This window comes from Lactuca serriola, chromosome 4 (genome assembly GCF_051521515.1).
Source record: "Lactuca serriola cultivar US96UC23 chromosome 4, Lser_US96UC23_V15, whole genome shotgun sequence".
In the NCBI taxonomy this organism is placed as follows: domain Eukaryota; kingdom Viridiplantae; phylum Streptophyta; class Magnoliopsida; order Asterales; family Asteraceae; genus Lactuca; species Lactuca serriola.
In genome coordinates this window covers 18774706-18795938 of record NC_136411.1, presented here as the reverse complement: position 1 = coordinate 18795938, position 21233 = coordinate 18774706, and the positions used below count along the sequence as shown (strand labels likewise).

Here is a 21233-nt window from a genome sequence, read left to right as displayed (position 1 = left end):
AAAATATGAATGAAAATATTAGACTACAAAAATTACAATTTTGCCATTTTCGTACCAAAAATACAAAAAAATCTGGATTTTAACATGTTTAATAAGTATTATGTACATATTTACTTATAAAATGGGGTTCTTACGGTTTTTAATCTTTTGTGGTTCCTATTTGAACCACTCCATATATATATATATATATATATATATATATATATATATATATATATATATATATATATATATATATATATATATATATATATGTTCATACAAAAACATAAATATCTAGCGAAAACGCGAAAACATATTTTATCTTATAAAAATCAAACACATGTACTATAAAAAAATAAATTTATTAGCACTGAATTAAAGATAGTAAGTTTAAATTGGATGGTGTTATAGTAATATAGATTTAATGACGGTTTTAATTATTTTTTTTCCACGTCATAAATCATTTTTAAATTCATGTTTTCATAATAAAAATGTTAAAAATCATACTTTGCTAATATGAAACAATATCTCATCTATCATCGATTATCATCATGTATTTCAAAGTTTGGATGAATTATTTTCCAAAATATAATGTCGAGGTGACACAATATCATAAGTTTTTCTTGTTTTCGCGTTTTCGCATGAACCCTCCTATATATATATATATATATATATATATATATATATATATATATATATATATATATATATATATATATATATATATATATATATATATATATATATATATATATATCATAAAAAATATTGTATAATTTTTGTGAGGGCCCATATGGATCAATATCCGATTTAAAAGCATCTTTTTGGCGATCGCTACTACGTAAAGCAGAATCGATGTATTTTACTATTTTATTGTTTACACAATTTAATTAACTCTTGAATTATTATTTTTGAATATTTTTAATAGCCTATTACGTTTATTAAACGATTCTATATCAAATATTTAATTCTTATCAGATAAAATAGTAATCCAGAAATATCTTAATTAAATGGATATAGTCAATTCGATATTTGTAATATATATGCTATATATTATATTAAGAAATTATATTCAAGGCATGCAACGATAGTATAACAATTTGTGAATTACAAATTGAACATTTAATTGAATTTCGATCTAATATTACAAAATCGCATTCTCTAATTGCACATAGAATTATAAATTTCATGCAATATCTTCTTATAGACTTTATATAGATGCTTACAATCTAACCTTCATCAAGATCTTTAACAGTAGGTAATATTTTTTTTATAAAATCAAAAACAACATTATCAATTATTATTATAATAATACAACATATACAGTAGTAGTCTTGAGATTTAATGATCTCAAAAGTGGTTAAAAATTGAGGGCCGGTGGTATAAACTACAAAGAGATAGAAGCAATTTAATTAGTGGACTCACATATGAAATGAAATGATTTCAGTGACATCATCAAAAGTTTCATTCATGTGTCTTGGTGGGATATAACTGTGGTCGATCAGTACAATAGATCTCCTGCAACCACAAATTTAAGTTTATTATTATCACAAAAAAATAACATTTTAATTATTAATGGATTGTAATCATCAAATCTTTAGCTATATTATAATGTGGGCCATTTTATATTATATCTTAATACCTTAATAGTCCATGAATTGGATTGCTATTCTCGTTTTGTTGATACAACAAAAAGAAAAAGTCGCTACCTGTAAATAAAATAGTCCAAAAGAAAATAAAATTATCATATGATAATTAGAATTAGTATATAATAATATTAAATTATAATCCTCACCAAACATAAAGTTATGAATATCATGCATACACGTCATCTCTTCCCACGGAAATTATAGTTCAAGAAAATGGTTAAGAATAAGTAGCTAGTACCTTAATTCCCCATAAGCATCTAGCCTTAACTAGGTTATATAAACACAATAATTAATACACTAAATTAAATTCATTAGTTAATTTCCCTTTTGAGATGTTAATGAAATCATACACATCAATTTATTCTTGATGAAGTTTTAACCATAATCTACCCTTTTCTCGTTAATTTTATAAACAAATTTGTGATATATCGCTTCTAATTATCATTAAATGACGTTTTAAAACTTTAATTAGAACACTTGCATGATAATTGATAAACTTTTTGGACAAAACAAAACATAACTGTTATATCACATCATGTTTTATGATCATATATATTATACCATAGGCATGCCAACCCTAAAGATAAGACTATCTCTCACACATAAAGCATATGCCAACCCTACATATCATATAATGTTCGTATATGGCTTACAAGTTACAAGTTACAACGTATTAATTGTTCATTTATTGTAAATAATTTATTGACATTTTAATTACTTTATTCTGTATTTTATTTCGTATTTTTTTATGGTTTTAATATACCTGGCGTTATATTGAAAATTGTACAGTTAAATATATAGAAGTCTAAATGCCACATGGGTTATATGTGTAATTAAAAATCTAAAGGGCGTGTTAAAGACACTAAAGTTAATGATCATAACTCAAACTGTAACATAATATTATTAGATATATAATAATTAAAGTATGGTGGAAACTTTAAGTCTTTTTAACTGCACGAGTGTGAGTGACCAATATATAAATATATAAAATAAAAAGCTGCGGTAGCAAAAACAAGAGATGAAAAAGTGGCTTCTAAAATGAGCTTTTTTGATTTTGTTCTAAATATATAATCTAATCTTTCTGACTCAAATCTAGCATCATCTGCATGCTTTCTAGATGATTTATATACTATCAAATAAAGAATTGGTTCTATTTCCAGAAAAAGAAAACATCTATTCCTTTGAAAATTATATCGCCATAATCTCTTTAAGAAACTGTATACATCTAGGTTCATGACAAGTGCACCCTATTGGGAGAGAAGTCGTTAAAATAATTAAAGCGAAATTAATCACATTATGTTTGATGATTATAATTTATATTTAACTATCGTTAATTAGTACTTTAATTAGTAGATCGAGAAGAGTTTATATGATGCTAATTAGTAAATGGGTGGCTGTCATCGTATTCTGAAAGGTGAAAATGAAGGGTTCCAAGTAGGGACAAAAATTAAAATTGTTATGGAGGTGTTGAACACGTTCATATATATAAAGATTTTGGATAGAAGAGATCTGATAATGTGGCCTAATACATACATGATATAATGTATAATCATTACAAATCAAGTTTCCTAGGACCACAGATGGACCATATATGTTGGCTTTGTAATACCACTTGTGTACAACTAGTCGACTATATATAAGGACCATTCATTTTGGCTTGTTTGTAAAGTGCATGTACCATAACTACGATCTTCTACAACATATCTTTATGGTATATGTGTGAACTGCTTAAGAGTAAGATTCTATGTGCAATCGATTCCTAATGATGTCCCACTAGCCACACATATACACTTCATCTTAAATTTTCTTTATGGTATAGGTGTGAACTGCTTAAGAATAAGATTCCGTGTGCAATCGATTCCTAATGATGTCCCACTAGCCACATATATGTATACACTTAATCTTAAATTAGCATTATATTCTCATGTTAAACTCGAAACTTACAAAAAGACAATGGGACAAATTAAAGGAATACCAAGAGGCTATTGATAGTGAAATACAAGTGTCGCCATTTAACATGTAGGATGTTGTACAAATTTCCGATAATAGAAAGGTTTAATTTTCGGATGTCGTTTGATTACAAGGTAACAGAAAAGTTGATGGCTTAGTGGAATGTTATAAAGCGAGGTTGGTAACAAAATGTTTTAATCAACAATGAGTGCATTTCTTGATACGTTGTATCCTATTGCTATATTTGTTATTGCGAAACTGATTTTAGCCATTAAATCATAATTATTTGGGGGCCTTGCTACGGTTAGACATTATTAATGTATTCTTAATTAAATAGTTATCTTGATGACGAAGTACATATACATGGAACTACCAAATCGTTATATATTAGCATCAAGAGTGGTATAGATCAGAATTAATGTTAACCGATCTAGAATAAACATGGTAGGATTATGAGGTTGCATAAATGAGGATGATGCGGTGAAGATGTGATAGAACATAGTTGGACATGATACAAAGCATGTAAATCAGAAATCCATCAGGAGTGTCGTAGATCACCAAGAAATTAAGCAAAGGAAGTTGTGGTGGTTTATACATGTCATGCAATTAGGATTAATGTGGAGAGAGTCATTATCGATGATGCAAGGGGAAGATAATGTCTGCAAGAAACTATGAAGATAATATAAGGTTAGACTTGAAGCAGCCGACTCTTACGAAACATATGTTGGTGATTTTATATCACTAATATTATTTAAGTGTAATTAGGTTAATTTGTTGATCAATGTCACTTTAACAATTATCGAACAAATTAGTATGGTGCAGAGTGCATATTTGTTTGATTTTGTCATTGTTGAAAGTATACTGCTATTTAGGGGAGAAGCCCCTGAACTGACGGGGGTTCGGGGGCAGCGCCCCTGGGAGCGGGGTCCAAGGGGCGGCAGCCCCTGGTGGGGTCCAAGGGGTAGAGCCCCTGGCTGGGTTTGTGATCCATTTATAGACCCGGTTTTATGGTAGTTTATGACAGGTAATATGACCGTTTTTGGAGAGGAAGTTATTTATATATAACTACCATATGACAGTTTTAAGACAAAAAGTTAGTTTTCTGTTATATATGATCAATTTCGGATTCTCTTTTGGGTACAGATTCATAACATCTTTTTCATTCTATATTCTAGAAAATAGTGAGTTTCATCCGATTAGAAATTTTGAGTGTACTCTCGAAATACTTTAATCTGAAAGTGTTTCACAACTCTCACTGATCCAAGTATATCTATACCCCGAATTTCTAACAGCATATGACCTTGGTTACGAGAGAGTGAAAACTTTTAGAGTTATAAAATCGTATATGAGTAAACTAGGTACTAGGTTCCTTTCCATAATTTGTGACTTTTTTAGGATTTTTTTTGTCTTACTCTTTGCCCATCCTTAATTTTAGCTTTTATCGATAATATCTATTTCCTCCTATATTGGTACGTAGCTTCTATTACACGTTCAATATTTATTTATTTACTCTTGTCCTTTCTTTACTTTCAACCTTAATGTTTGTAAATATATTTTTTCCATTAGTCATACCACGAATGTTTAGAGGATCAATTGCTTACATTTGACCTCCCTTTTACCCTAAGTATGAATCTTGGGTGTTATTGTTATTGTTACCAACCTCAAGAGTTGACTTTTTTTTTTTTTTTTTCATATTTTCATTGATTAATTAGCTAAATGAGAAATTAAGTGAGATAGGTTACAAAACAACTGTATGCCATATTATCTTGTTTTCTTTTGGTAGCTGATTTTACACAGTCTAAAATCTTCGTTTTATAAAGGTTCTTGATCAACATATGTTACGCTACTTGTTAATATCGATGATATAATACTAATAGGGCCTCTAGTAGCGAGTTTAATATAGTCTAGACAAGGATCAATGAACATTTCAAGCTACAAAACTTTGAGAAAGTTAATTAACAGATCTTCGGCCATAAAGTTTCTAGGTCTAAAATTGAATATTTCTTTCTTAAAGATATTACTATTATTCTTTTAAGATTCTTATAGATGTTAGATAGTTAGTTGCTAAATTAGTTCAATATCCCATGAATCTTAAAGTCAAGTTGCCCAAAGCATGATACACAAGAACTTTTATTTGATCAATCCCATAAGTATAAATAGGGTTGTATGTTTACGATATAAAATATTGTCTTTTTCACAATTTTATGATCTAAAATATATTCCATCTGTGATTATGCAATTAAGAACACAACCAAGACCAAGCTTATGTTATGCACTAATCTTACTTAACTACCCACATGTTTCAAGAGTTTCCAGGAAAAACTTAATTATATAGATTAAAGTCATATATGGTAGCCAACTATATCTCATATAGATATAGATAATTGACCGCTATCGTTATAGGTGTACACTCTAGCTCCTTAAAGGAGCTAGGGCATATAGAAGAGTGGTAAAAAAAGTTATTTCAATTAGAAATTTTGACTTTAAGGAGATAATGCCCATTAAAAAAATATAAGAATTGAATAAATATATTTTAGAGCTAGGGTGTACAATTAAAGTTATGGATGGAATAGGAAGATACCAATTCATATTTTCACTAAATCGTGTACCGTACCAATTATATTTGGTACAAAAAAATTTCTACCATTATCGTACAATACTGATATCTTGGCTACCAATAAGTTTGGTTGGTACATGTTGGTAATGATATATACCACTATATATGTGTGAGAGTTTTATGAATGACGATTTTTGTGTTCTTAAGTATTGTGAAACTATAATGGGGTTTTTTTTTTGTGAATAAGAGTTTTGTAATGGTTAAGATCGAAAAATCAATCCAAAATGATTTTATTAATTTTTATCATGAGTTTATAATTAAGTTAAAATGGTGGAGACATATTAGACATGCCAATATAAGTTTAAAACTTTAAATTTTACTAATTCAGTAAATACTAATATCAAAGCTTGTAAATCATAAACACCAACCATACTAAAATTATATATATATATATATATATATATATATATATATATATATATATATATATATATATATATATATATATATTGGTTGGTATATATGGTACTACTGTGCTATTGAAAACTATATACCACTACGGTACCATGATTATGCAATTGGTATGGTACTACCAACCAAACATGTTGATTACCAAACATATTGGTTACCGATATTCTTGGTTTGGTTGTTAACATATTGGTTGGTTTTCACTTTTCCGTAGTACACATTTGTCAACCCTAATTAAAATGATTCCTAAGTAGGAATAAAGAGCAGGAGGACATTTAATTTTTCGAACACTAACTATATAAACAAAGATAAATTAAATATCCTTCTACTTATTTTTCCTACTCATCCTCCTACTAGCTTTAGATAATGACAAGCATAATAAAAAAGAGAAATTAAATATCCTCCTACTTTTTATTCCTACATATCCTAATATCCAATGAAATAGTGACATGTGTAGTATTTAATGCTTATTTAATGAGATTTAATGATATTTTAGGACACTAATATGACACATGTCAATATTTAAATGGATAGGAGGATTAGTAGAATCAAAAGGTAGAAAGATATTTAATTTCTCAATAAAAAATTATTAATTTTATTAAATATTAACCTGCCACAATCTTAAGTGTGTAGGAATATCGTAGGGGAAAAAAGTAGAAGGATATTTGATTTCTCATAAACAAAATCTTAATCATGTAAAAAATAGAAATAATGTAACACCTTGGAATTAAAGTGCAAGTTAATGAAGGACGTATATACCTATGCATCATTGGTTGCGCATTCTGGGAGGCACAATATCACCAAGTAATCCTTGATCTACATGAGAATCTTGAGAGGATGATTGAGGTAGTTTATGAGGTATATTGTGATCTCTTGATTCATTTGATAGTAGTAATTGTGGTCTTGATTGTGAGGCACGAACAACATCCACTAGATTAGGGAAATGTGGTCTAGAATAGTTGGCTGCAGGCTGCAAGGCTGAAGAAGTAGGGGCTAATTGTCTTGCATATGCAGTTTCATGATGAGTCATTAGTCCTCTTGGAAACCCTACAGTGTGGTGACAGTGTTGGCCTTCATATGTAGTGATTACAATTGTAGGGTCATCAGATGAACGCTCAACTCTTTTCTTCACTGTGCATTTGCTGTTTGTGCAACGGTAATAGCTCCTTCAAAAACATAATTTTGACTACATTTATTTAGAATAAACATATATATGGAGAAAGAAAAATATATATACTTTTGGGGCAATGACATTTAATGATTTTTTTAGGCATTTGTGTTTGTTTATATGGTAGCTCTTTAATTTCTTTCTTTTAGGCATTTTTTTATATGATATTCTCTATGTGTTTTGTAAGAAAAAAATATGAAAACAACCTTGGATATGGGCTATTTTTAACAGCTTTCTGCCCATATTTTCTCCATCTGTAACCATCTTCAAGATGATCAATTTCACTCTTGGTCATGAATGCAAAACGTGGCTGACGGATTTTTTTGGGTCCCTTCTTTTTAACCTTACTCCTGAAAATCATTGCAACCAACTTTTATCAGTAAGTAGATATATAGTGAATTAAAACCACAAAAAAAAGCTGAATAAAACAGGTAATTCAATGAACTTTTATAAAACCGCACATCATGTTATATATATAGCTAGATTATTTAACAAATAAACGATCCAAAATCCACGGAATTATTCAAGCTATATATAACATATAATGGGCAAACAAAAGAAATCCGAAGACGTCATTGCAGAAAAGTCTACAGCTGAAAACATGGAGGGCATTTTTGGCATTTTCCCTCGAAATTAAGGGGTTGAAAAATGCAACAATATTTACCAACTACTATTTCATTAACCTCATGAACTGTCGGTAGGAGAATATTGCAATTACAGTATTAAATCAACACCAGATAATACATATATACCTCCTTAGATGTAATGGTCTATATATAACACCTTCCTAGCTACTATATATAGGGGTAGTATCATGCCATACACAAATCAAATTAATAGGTTAGTTTTGCATGTGGAGAGAACGCATTCAAAGGCCATTTTCAAAATTATGTACGCATTTATTACAACTTAATTAATATCAATAACTGTATGTTCTTTTATTATTAATTAGACGAGATAGAACAAATTATTCATTTTTTTTGAATAAAATAATGTCCTTAATTCACACTCGTGCAAGACAGCATAGAGATATATTACTTTTCATTTTTTTTTCTTCCCAAAACAACAAAAGAAAAGGTTATAATGAAGAAACACTGAAACGTATGATAAATCGGATCTATGATTGATTTTTCTTTTAAAGAAAAATGAACGTATGTAGCACATCAACAAGGTGATGTTTCTTTCATAACGGTTACTCATTTATGAGGGGCCACAATTGCAAAATTGGTTGATGTTATGAAACATCGACAACAAATACAATACAACTTTGATTAGATGCATTATGTTTAGTAGCTTTTGTGCAATTTTTACGGAGCCACATGTGCAATATCTAAAAGCAAAATTCACTGTCTAACGATTTTCATGTTCCTGAAATACAGACAATCATAGATTACTTATTTTAGAAAAAGCTGCATATATTATATATATATATAACCTTACCTTATGATGTATAATAATTAATATTCACCATATATTAGTCATTAGCTATAAGATGATATATATAAAACGTTATACTAAACTGTCGTCATTTTATGTAAAATAGGAGACAAAAACAGCCAGCCACCGCCGTAGCGGCGGGGTTGATGCTTTCTAACTAATGGTGTTCAAAAATTGCCCTTGGTATCTCATATAATTCACAGAAATGCCATTGCAACTTGCGTGAGCAGCTTTTCGTAGCAACTTGGTTCTCTCTAGAAGGAAAATACGAGGAAAGCGTTTCACAAAATATAAATATATGATTAAAAATTAATAAAATATATTATTATTATTTTCCGGAAAAATCATAGTTCAACTTTTTCATGGAAAACAAACACTAAAAACGATTTTTTGCACTGTGAAACGCAATCCTAGTGAATTTTAATTGTTGAATTTGAGAAAAAAAAATTAAGCATTGCGAATTACGCTATGAGAAATGAGAATCCGAGTTGGTTAATCACGGATTCAGAAACACGTGAGAAGAAGGTAAGATTGTTATAGTACTGTTGTCGTTTCTGATGTTACTACTACTACTACTAACTCACGCTCTCTCTGACGATGGAGGTTTACCACCGGAGGCGGCGCCACCTGAAGCCGTGGAAGCCTCAGCTCGATCCTCCGACGAACTCGACGAAACCATCGGAGTCGACATCGATACATCCCCTGCAGCCTGATCATCCACAGATCCAGTCTGCACTTGATCACTACCAACAACGCCTCCTACACCTACCTCCGGCAACGACACGTCTGAATCGATCCGATCAAACGCCGCTGGCGGTGGCTGAAAGCTCCATCCAAACTCACTCAGTACACTATTTTCTCTAACATCACTCCCGAAAAAGCTGTAATCGCCTTGGAACGTCCACGTAGGATCGGAGGAGAATCCGCCGGAGATTTGATCAACCTTATCCTTATCATCCATATACCAAATTCACGTGCAGATGAGAGCGAAATAGATCGCGTTTATCGAGCGGGAGAGAAAAAAACTCGGTCTAGGGTTTAGGTTTTAAGAGAAAGAGAGATAGAAAGTGTGTGTGTGTGTTGTGAGAGAGAGAGAGAGAAGAACGCGTAAATTCTGTTGAGGTTTTTTCTTTTGTCGACGATTGATTGGGTCTTTATATATATATATATATATATATATATATATATATATATATATATATATATATATATATATATATATATATATATATATTCGATTAAATCCCCGTGTTTTTGAATTTAATTACTTTTTAAAATTTTGCTTGAAACGAAAGGTTTGGCGAAGAAAGAACAGGTTAACGATAATATTAAAAAATCGGCGTCAACTTTTAAATAGTACGGAGAAGAAGCGAAGAGAAGGATGAAATGTGGGTCGTTAGTTGATTAATTACCACGCGCGAAGATTTTGAATGGTTGATACTCGCGATGTTTATGGGACACACGTAAAATTAAATCAAGATCGGTTCGTATTAACCACTTTTGTTTAGTTTATGGAACACTTGACTGGTGATTAGAGTTTGATTTGATTTATGATTTTTAATATCCAACCTAACCTAGCTAAAAGAAATTACATATTTATCGGTAATCTTAAGATTAAGATTAATCAATTAAATAACTAAAACTTACTGGATATATTATAAACCAATTATATTTCACATATTTATTGGACAATAAGCTTCAACAAACATTTTTGTTATATGTGACAACAAAAAAAATAGTTGATTAAAACAAGATCCAAAATAAAATGTCAAGAATAATGTATATAATTTGAAGGGAAATCTCCAGAAAAATCCTAATATTTTTGAAAAAATTTATATTTTAGTCTCAATATATTTTTTAACGAAAAAATCCTGAAAATCGGCAAAAATTTGCAGTTTGACCATTTTTAACCGGTTGAAACCGCTACCAAATTAATTTGGGACTATTTCGTTAACTAACCTAAAATATTGAGACTTTTCTGTAAACAAAAAATATTAGGACTTTTCTGCAAACAAATCCTTTATTATTATTATTATTAGGACTTTTCTGCAAACAAAAAACATGCACTGATTAGGACAGAAAGCTAATTACATAGTCGTTGGTGAAGCTAGGATTGAGGTAGATAACATAAACATGTTAAAAATGATGGGATTTATCTAGAAAAGAATTGTCTGCGATAAATCATCAAAAAGATCAATGTATTGCCAATCGAGCTAACAATGCAAATATCTTGTGCATTTTAAACAACTTTGATGATTTTTAATATACTATTGTCCAAAGACTCCATATGTGGCATATCATACATGTTATGTGACAATGTGGCTTGCCATTTTGGGTTTGAGAGCCTTATTGTTCTAAATTAGAAAAACAAAAGTTATGATGCCTAACAATAATAAAACAAGAAAACTCTAAAGGAAGATGATGAACGACCTCATACTGCCATGGTGCCACCACCCCCTGTGTCACAAAACCTCCTTTACCCAATCCTTGCCACCTCTGTTCTATAGTCACTGCAACCATAGACAGAGAAACACATGCACTTTTTGGCTGGATAATTACAGACTTGTCAAAGTAGCTAAAAAACTAATAAAATGGAACTTGTGAATAACGAATAAATGGTGGTCGTTGTGGTAATTAATACAAAAATTGAATAAATAGTGACCAAGCACAACAAAAGCTAGATAAATAGATTAAAGGTTTTAATATTTTATGCTTATCATGTTGATTTGAAGTAGACTGGTATTAAATTACTTTAGAAACAAAGTAGAATGGTATTAAATGTTTTAAAGTTTTATGCTTATCATGTTGATTTCGTCATTTGGACATGTAAACGAATTCACAAAAACAAATAAGGGAGGATATATATTGTCAGTAAGATGGTACCCGCACTTATATGCTATCTCATTTGCTTGAAAATGTACATCTTGCGACTTTCCAAGGTAGATATCGTTGAATACTGGCGACTGGTCTAGAACATCGATGTCGTTGTTTGCATTAGCTGGACCAAAGAATGCATGCCATATCCATAGATCATGTGATGCGAATACTTCTAGAACAATCGTCAGCTCTTTGTGATCGCCTCATATGTACTGACCACGCCATGCATTGGGGCATAATGCCCAAGCCTAATGTATGCAATCGATACTACCTAGTATTCATTGGAACCCATGCTTGCCTTCATGCACTATGTACAACTGATGGACATCGTTGATTGTTGGTTTGTGTAAATATCGTTGCCCGTACACTAAAGTAATAGCTTTGGAGAACTTGTACACATATTCATGTACGATACGCTTGGACATCCTTAAATACTCGTCCCATTTGTGTGCGCCCATGTTGTATGCTAACTAACGAATTGCGGTTGTGCATTTGTGAATTGGAAAGAAACCTTTTTTGCGTCTACCATCCAGCTTCAATTGAATTGGAGTGAAACCTTTTTGTGTCTACCATCCTCATCCGGAACAGTCATTGTTGTAAAACTCGCCGAGTTGTCCGATTACTCCTCCGAGTACTACTACTCGACCCCTTACCAATGCGAGTTCCAGAATCCCGAGTACTCCCTGATCGGCTCATTACTGAACTAATCAGTGTTGTAAACTTGTTCAACTCGGTGATTAATATGTATAATATACTTAATGATTTATTATTTAATACGCACACATGTGCTTATTACTACATATATATCTTAAATTTTCAACAATTATTCACGAAATGAGACCATTATGTGTTTTTCTGTTTTTGTGTATTCACATGTATCTAATTTTGTTATATATTTCAATCAACTTTTGATTTGAACTTGTGATTTTGAAATATATAATTTCCCTAAAAATATTTCTACATGAATTACCGAATCCGAGTACACCCCGAGTACTCGCTACTCGGTAGTCGGCCGAACAGATACCGAGTAAAGAGTTTTACAACCTTGGGAACAGTCGTCATAACTTTTTAGTGTGCACTACGTCATCTACAAAGTAGTATTCTATAAGACAACCGTTTCCGGCTTCATGGTTTCTACGCAACGACAGTTTTCCTGGTTTATTTCGTGGACATGAAGTTTGGCCTCGGCGGTTTTGAAAATATGCAACGGTCTTCGCCATGACGGAACCGACAAATAATGCATCCTCTTGAGCTGTCGAATCGGATGATGACATTGTGTTTTAGTGTTTTTTTAAGAGTGAATATGTTGAAATGAGTTAAAAAATATTGTTGGGTTGGGTTTGTATTTATAGTGGGGGAAAGAAATAAATAAAAAATAAAAAATTATATATATATATATATATATATATATATATATACTTTTCCAATTTCTTACTGTCACAAAAATAAATAAATAAATAAATTCGGCCAATAGGAATCATAGAGAGAGTGCGTCACCCGGATCCCCCACCTCTTTCCCACACCACCGTTCCCGTAGTCCCGATGCGGTGTTCCAGTGAGCGGGAAAGCTTCCCTTGCCTCCCTCCCACTACACTATGACAGTTCTAACAAGATTTAATTTACAAATAAGATTACAAATAATTATAAATAAAAATAGATAACAGATTGTGAAAAGAAATATTTAAAAGAAATTAATCTTTATATCTTTTACAACCTATTCATAAAAACAAATATGTAAAAAAAATTGAAAAAAAAAATAAAAATAAAAATAAATAGAACATAAAAATAAATATGTAAAAACACTAATTTTATAAAAAAAAAACTAATTTTTTAAAGCAAAATCATATAAACAAAGTTGTATATAAAAATTGTAAAAGAATATGAAAGAAAAAAACCATTTACCAAAACAAACTAATAAGTTATATATATATATATATATATATATATATATATATATATATATATATATATATATATATGTGTGTGTGTGTGTGTGTGTGTGTGTGTGTGTGTGTGTGTGTGTGTGTGTGTGTGTGTGTGTGTGTGTGTGTGTGTGTCAAAAACCAATTAAGTAAAATTCAACCAAATTGTACGGGGTGTTAGTGCAATGTAAGTATAGAATAATGATCAAAGTGAAACAAGTGAGTTATAAAAAAAACTCTTGATCACTTATAGGATCTTCGGCATAAAATCTTGGGAGGTGATAATGATCATTTGCCTCGTTATGTTTTATTGATTCGAATGTGATATTACAAAAATGGCAAACATAATGCGAATACAAGTATCACACACCCAAATCACGATGGCGGAAACGTCTGGAGTGGATGACTTCATGAGTCGTATCACAACAACATGTATAATAGTGATCAAAGCAAAACACAACCATCATAAATATAATTGAAAAAGTTACATTGTTGTAAAAGTTGTATGTTTCAAACCGAATTATAATTAGTTTTGAAAAGTGTCAACACTTCTCAAAAGCTTGTAGTTACCTGCTCTAATTATTTACTGAGAATACAATTAGTTTTGAAAAGTGTCAAAACTTAAGTTGGTGAATTCATAAAAGTTTTTATGAAGAATTGTAAGTCTTTCCTTGTAAAATGCTAGGGTTCGTTTCCAGAAAATCCATTATTTTCCTTAAAAATGGGTGTAGTCTTAGAAACACTAAGACAAATGTACAAGTATTTTAATACTTAAAATAGTAATATGTAGTTTTAATCTTATATAAAAACATTTGAATGTATGTTTCCCCTTAAACTAAATGTATCGTTGGTTTCCCCATGTGAGTTATTATAACCGTGCTAAAACATAAATGACGTGTTACGACGTTCTTCAAGTGTCAAAATGTTAGACATTTGTCACCCCATACCTGCCGGTCTAGCTGTTGCAAGCAGCTTAGGTGCGGGATTGTCAGTCCCGTATAGATCTATACACAAGTATTATGCTCTCTTACGGGAGATTCTGGTTATAATACAAGACTTTTGTAGGTACTCTGGTAGGTACGATGAAGACTTTGTTTCGTAAAAATTGGTCCAACACGTTTACGTGTTGTTGTAATGAAAACCTTTGTATGTATAATTATCACTTTTCCATGATAAAAATAGTATAAAATAATTATACAAACCTTTTATATAATTATCCGTCTTGTTCAAAAATGTCACAATTGTGTTAATCTCCCATAAACTATACTTATTATAGTTTATTATAATATTTGATTTGTGTGTGTGTGAGTGTGTGTGTATATATATATATATATCTATATATATATATATATATATATATATATATATATATATATATATATATATATATATATATATATATATAGGCTAACATGCTTAGATATTCATAAACAAGTATTTCACATCTAACACCAATAAGTGAGTCCTTTGTACGAAATGTCTATTTTTCTAGTTTTTGACTTTTTACGTCACAATCGTTAAATAGTGAAATATAGCTATGTAAAACTTATTTTTACCTTTTTTGTGATATTTAAGTCAAGTTAATTTTATATGTTTTAAACAACATATTTTTGGTCAAGACCCACAAAAATGGTACCATAACCTAGTTATGACCATTTTTGTTAGAAATTTTTTTTACATAAAATGATAGATTTTTATGTTTTCTTTTTGTAAAACTAAATCTTTGGTATTTTTAACTAGTTTCAAGCAATATGTTCCAAATAACATATTTTGGTTTATGTCCCACAAAAATGGTGTAATGACTTGGTTATAACCATTTTTTCTAGAAGAGTCATATTAGGTTCATAAAAACCCTAGTTTTTACAGTTTTGTGTTTATAACTTTTTCTTAAGAGCATATAGCATATTTATACTTGTTTTCCTAGTTTTGTATTTTAAACCAAACTTTACATCTAAACGTTCATAATGCTAGGAAATAACATTATTTCATGTATTTAGCACCTTTACATATCATATGAGTAAGCATGCATAACAACTTGTATAGATATACAAGTTTACTTGTATTCTCCACCTAAAACATGCAAAAAAAAAATGAAGGGGTATGAACCCACCTTATGTGTGGTTTCTTGGTGGATGAAAGGTTGTAGATGGAAAGATTCAAGTTAAGAACACTTGAAGATTTGAAGATCCTATGAATAGTAACACATGATGATGTGTATAAATGTATTGAAACTAGTTTATAAGTGTGTAGAATCACTGGATTATGAAGGAAATACTTACCAAAAACTCAATAACCACTTGGAACATTTTAGCTATGGAAGATGAGAGCTATTTCTTGAAGAAGTTAAAAAACGAAGAGAATGGTGGTGAAGAAAGGCCTTTCGGCCGTAAGTATAAGAGAGTGTGGGAAGGAGGGTGGGGGTGGGTAGGGTGGGTTATGGGGGTGATATGGGGGGACATGGATTAGACTAATGGTATGCTAGTCTAGGGTTATACTGGTTGCCCATTTAAGATAAAGGTACACCCTGTAACTAGTAATCTTTTATAAAAGAAAGTTAAACTTTTATGCACTTTGCATTTGTTTATAAAAATGATGGTGTTTTTATAAAATAAATATGGTATAAAGGATGTGTAAATATTTAATTTGAATTATAAAAATTCAAATTATTATAACAAACTTTATTATCAAAATAATAATAAGTTACATGAGGGTTAGGTTGAATTTCCAAGTTTGTTCCGTTAAAAATTATGTGTTTAGCCGGGTATAGACGGTCACAACCCGAAATTTTTTCCTTATAAAAGTCAACTTTGGTCAACAAAAATGAAACTTATTCAATTAAAGGTCAAACAAACTTCATTAATTATCTTAATATAGTTAGAATAATGATCTATAAGTGTTTGAACCTTGTAGTCAAAAGTGTAGTGTGTCTATATTGGAAAGTCCCTTAGGAATCAAGAACCTTCGCATAGCCGCAAACCCTTCGGAGCCGCAAACAACTTCGGAACTGTGAACCTCTTGCGAGCCGTAAACATTTCACCGCCTTCGGACGTGAACCCTCGGTTCACGGCCGTCAACTCCTCGGCCGCAAACGAACCCTCGACAGTGAACCCTCAGACCGTGAACTCATGCTATATATGCGAGTGTTAGCTATTTTTCTCCTCATTTCTCATCTTCCAGCCGCAAACTCTTTCATTCTCTCTCAAGTATCATCCATCAAAGGCCCTCTTTTCTCTGCAAAAACATAAGAAATACTTCCATTTTATAGTCATTCATGTGAAACCCTTTGATTCCATCATCGATTTATCATATTTTCATCAAGATCTTGAAGTGTTCTTCCTTGAAGTTGAGCCGTGAACCACTCTTATGGGTCGTGAACCCATCATGGGCCGTGAACACTCATGTGTTCTTGGGCCGTGAACACCATTTCAGCCTCCTAACATTCTTCTAACACTCTTTTAGTGAGTTATTCTTGCATCCTTGTTCGTTCCCTAATCACCTTTGTAGTTATATTCACTAACTATATACCAATATGTGTGATAATATGCTAATTAGGACTCATTTGTGTCTCGGGACTTTGTTTGCGGAGCTTATCATCCTATATCTAATCTTCAAGTGAATCACCACATAAGGTTAGTTCATACCCCCATGTCTTTTTCCAACTTTCTAAATGTTTTAGGGGGGAGAGTACAAGTATAAGAAAATAAATGTTGTGTTTTAAAATATAAATTGCTTATTATGTATTTGTACCAATGAACTGTATTTAGATCTTGAAACTCTGAATAGAACTTAGAAATGAGCTTATAAACTTTAATAAGTTCAACTTAAGGAACAAATGGATCTTTTTATAAACTTATCCGTTAATTATGAAAAGGGTTTTCTGCATTATCACTCTTAAAGTCATTAATATAACTTGTGAGACACGTCTTCGAGTACTCACATAAGTACCAATAAAAGTCTACCCTTACGACCAGAGTCTCCTGGAGGGAGAGCGTGAGTTTGTGTATAGATCTATATGGGATTGACAATCCCGCACCTCGCTGTTAGCTACAGCCGGACCGACAAGTCTACTGGTGACAAATGTCATATTCTTTTTGACGTATACAATACGTTGTGTTTAACCTCTCCAATTAGTATGGTCATAAAACTCACAATAGATTACAACGATATATTTACGTAGTAATATACTTTCCATGAACAAATCTCAAGGGATATTAATTATGTGATTTCTCAGTATATACCTTAGGGTTAGATAAAACTGAAGTCCGATAGATAGTGGAATGTGTGACTTCTGCCTCATTTCTTATTCCTTGTTTGGTTGTGGGATTAGGGCAGATTCACCCATTCAACCATCTGTTCGATCTCGGTTATATACAACTCGTATGTATTAAGTGATCATATGAGGGTAGTATCATCACATCAGGTTTTTCCAGAACAACCAAGTCATTATTTAGTATTAACTTATCAACTAAACTAGATATCATTAAAGTAGGTATATCGATTATACTTGTGCTTTTCAATCTTGGAACAACATAGACCACCAGTCCGTTTTATTGAAAAATATAGGATTTTCTATGGTAAACATCATTCTTTTAAGATAAACAGTTTTCGATAGAACTTTCAGAAAACAATAGCATTTTTACCAAAAACAATGTTTCACAATAGAGTTAGTGAAACTACAAACTTATCTATAAAAGGTTTAATTCGTATTATTAAACTAGTATAACACAAAGGACCTTAAATGGTTAGTTCTATAATTCCTTAGTTTATACATCAGGGTTATATATAATTAATATCTGATAGGCAGTGGAATGTGTGACTTCCGCCTTACTTCCTGTTCCTTGTTTGGTTGTGGGCTTAGGGCAGATTCACATAACTGTCCGTTCGATATTAGATTATATATAGCTTGTATAAAATCAGTGATTATAGAAGGAACTATTATGGTTACCATTTTTACTAAAGGAAATATATGATTTTCTTAAGGAATGTTTTCTTCAAATATAAAAGAACTATTACAGTTAACTCCGTAAGCACCTAGTGAATACGCTAGGGTTATATACAATGAAGATCTAACAATCAATGGGATGTTTGACTTCTGCCTCATTTCCTGTTCCTTTTTTGGTTGTGGGTTAGGGCAGATTCACACAATCGATTGTCTGTTTACTCTGGATTGTGTATAACTTGTATCCATTAAGTACTCATAGAAGGAATTGTAAGAGTCATTTTCACTTATCTTTCTTCACATAAGAAAATATAGGATTTTTTGGAGGAACATGCGAACTTTTCTAAAAGAAATTAGAATATACTTTTTATAATAAAAATACTTATGAACTCACCAGCTTAAATGCTGATCTACTCTTTGAAAATAACTTGTATTCTCAGGAAATTAGCAGACAGGTACACGCTCAAGGATTATGATGATGGAGCATAGTAGCTTCATGTCTTTATTTTGTTATTTACTTTTGGAGTAAATCTTTTGTGAATCAAATACATGTAAACACTTTAATATTTATACAATGGTTATGGTTGCTTGTTTTACTATTCTACATTTGTTGTGATACTAAGGTCGAACCTGGACAGTTATGTAATCATATATGGGATCAATATAGCCTGATCAACTATATTCATTTGAGATATGACCAACATGTGTTTGAGAGTGATGTGGTGTTGCAACAGACTTAAAACTTACCTAACTATATGTACAAGGGATTACTTGAACAGAACAGAAAAGTTAAAATACTATAGGAGTACTTTATGATACTATAAGATAACAACAAGTATATAACTTACCAAGTTCATACCATTAAAATACTATAGGTGTATTTTAAGCACTATAACTAACATATGTGAAAATTAAAAAGACCCTTATTGGTAGGTCTATAATTTCGGTGTGTATACTTCAAGGGTTTTATATAATTGAGATTTTATAGACTTGGAATTTGTGATCTATGCTCTACTTCCTGTTCTTTGTTTGGTTGTGGTTTTAGAGTAGGGTCACTTATTCGAAGGTCTATTTAATCTTAAATTATATACAACTTTTGTACACCACTCAATTACAGGAGGACCCGGTAAGGATCACCCCATAATGATTCCCTTAATCTGATAGATTCCTTAGACACTTCCATTCTCGTGCGACAAACCTAGATAGATATAACCACTCCATCATAAGCAGTCAACAGAGGAGTCAAGGAGGAACTAGAATAGAATCACGAGGAGGATTTCAAGAAGGGATTCGCGAAAAAACCGAACGTCCTATGCGTCACACTAATAACTAATAACCTAAATGACTTAGTGAGCTAGTGAATACACTACTCATACTATGTGTTAGGATTAATTCATATTTCGTGAACAACTTGTGTCAGTTATTCAAATTCATAGAAATTCATTCGAGAGTAGCCGCTACTGATTCATAAAGTCTATTTTATATAGACTCTCATTATGAATTGTTTTTCAGAACCTTATGAAATTCAGAACCGGATACACTCAGAACTAGGATAACTTAGTCAGTCGGCATTCGACTTATAACCATTCCTATAGACTTATCTCCATTTAACTTTGTATTCATTTTAGCAAAAGATGCCTCGTGGTAGACCTGTAAGGCACGTAGTCAATAACACAACAGAGAACCTACCACCACAACCTGATCCTGCTGCCTTCCAAGCAGCGGTAACAGCTGCTATAACTCAAATCCGTGCCAGTAGTACCAGTGGACATGGTAGCGGTACCCACCTATCAAACTCTGGAGTTACCCACAGACACCCACGAGAGTGTTCGTACAAGGACTTCATGAACTGCAAACCCAAAACCTTTAATGGAATTGGGGAGTCATCGCTCTAATGCGGTGGTTCGAGAAAACAGACTCTGTTTTCGAAATCTATCTATGACCAAAAGGGATCAAAGTGAAGTTTACTACCTACACTTTCTCCGACAGAGCCCTAACATGGTGGAATGACCATATTAAGTCACTGACCCTACCAGTGGCTAACTCTATGGGTTGGGAGAACCTAAAAGAGGTGATGAGAGATGAATACTTCCCCAGAGGTGAAATTCAAAATCTGGAGCAAGAGCTATGACATCATACCATGGCTGGCTCAGATATAGTAGCCTACACTAACAACTTTAGCGACCTGGCAGCGTTACGCCCCGAGATGGTTACCCCGGAGAGTAAGAAGATAGAAAGGTGCATTTGGGGCTTATTTACCCCGATTCAGGGGGATGTATTTTCT

At 31.7% G+C, this 21233-nt stretch overlaps 1 protein-coding gene across 1 annotated transcript; it reads right to left on the bottom strand.

Moving 5' to 3' along the window:
* Nucleotides 1-1168: 1168 nt before the first annotated feature.
* Nucleotides 1169-10358, bottom strand: LOC145101119 (putative WRKY transcription factor 57). Its single transcript, XM_079038281.1, has 5 exons — nt 9796-10358; nt 7981-8124; nt 7366-7772; nt 1625-1691; nt 1169-1500 (listed from the first exon to the last, which is right to left on the bottom strand). Exons 1-3 carry the CDS (start codon nt 10170-10172, stop codon nt 7373-7375), a joined length of 921 nt encoding a protein of 306 aa, XP_078894407.1. The 5' UTR covers nt 10173-10358; the 3' UTR covers nt 1169-1500; nt 1625-1691; nt 7366-7372.
* Between the last annotated feature and the right edge of the window lie 10875 nt (nt 10359-21233).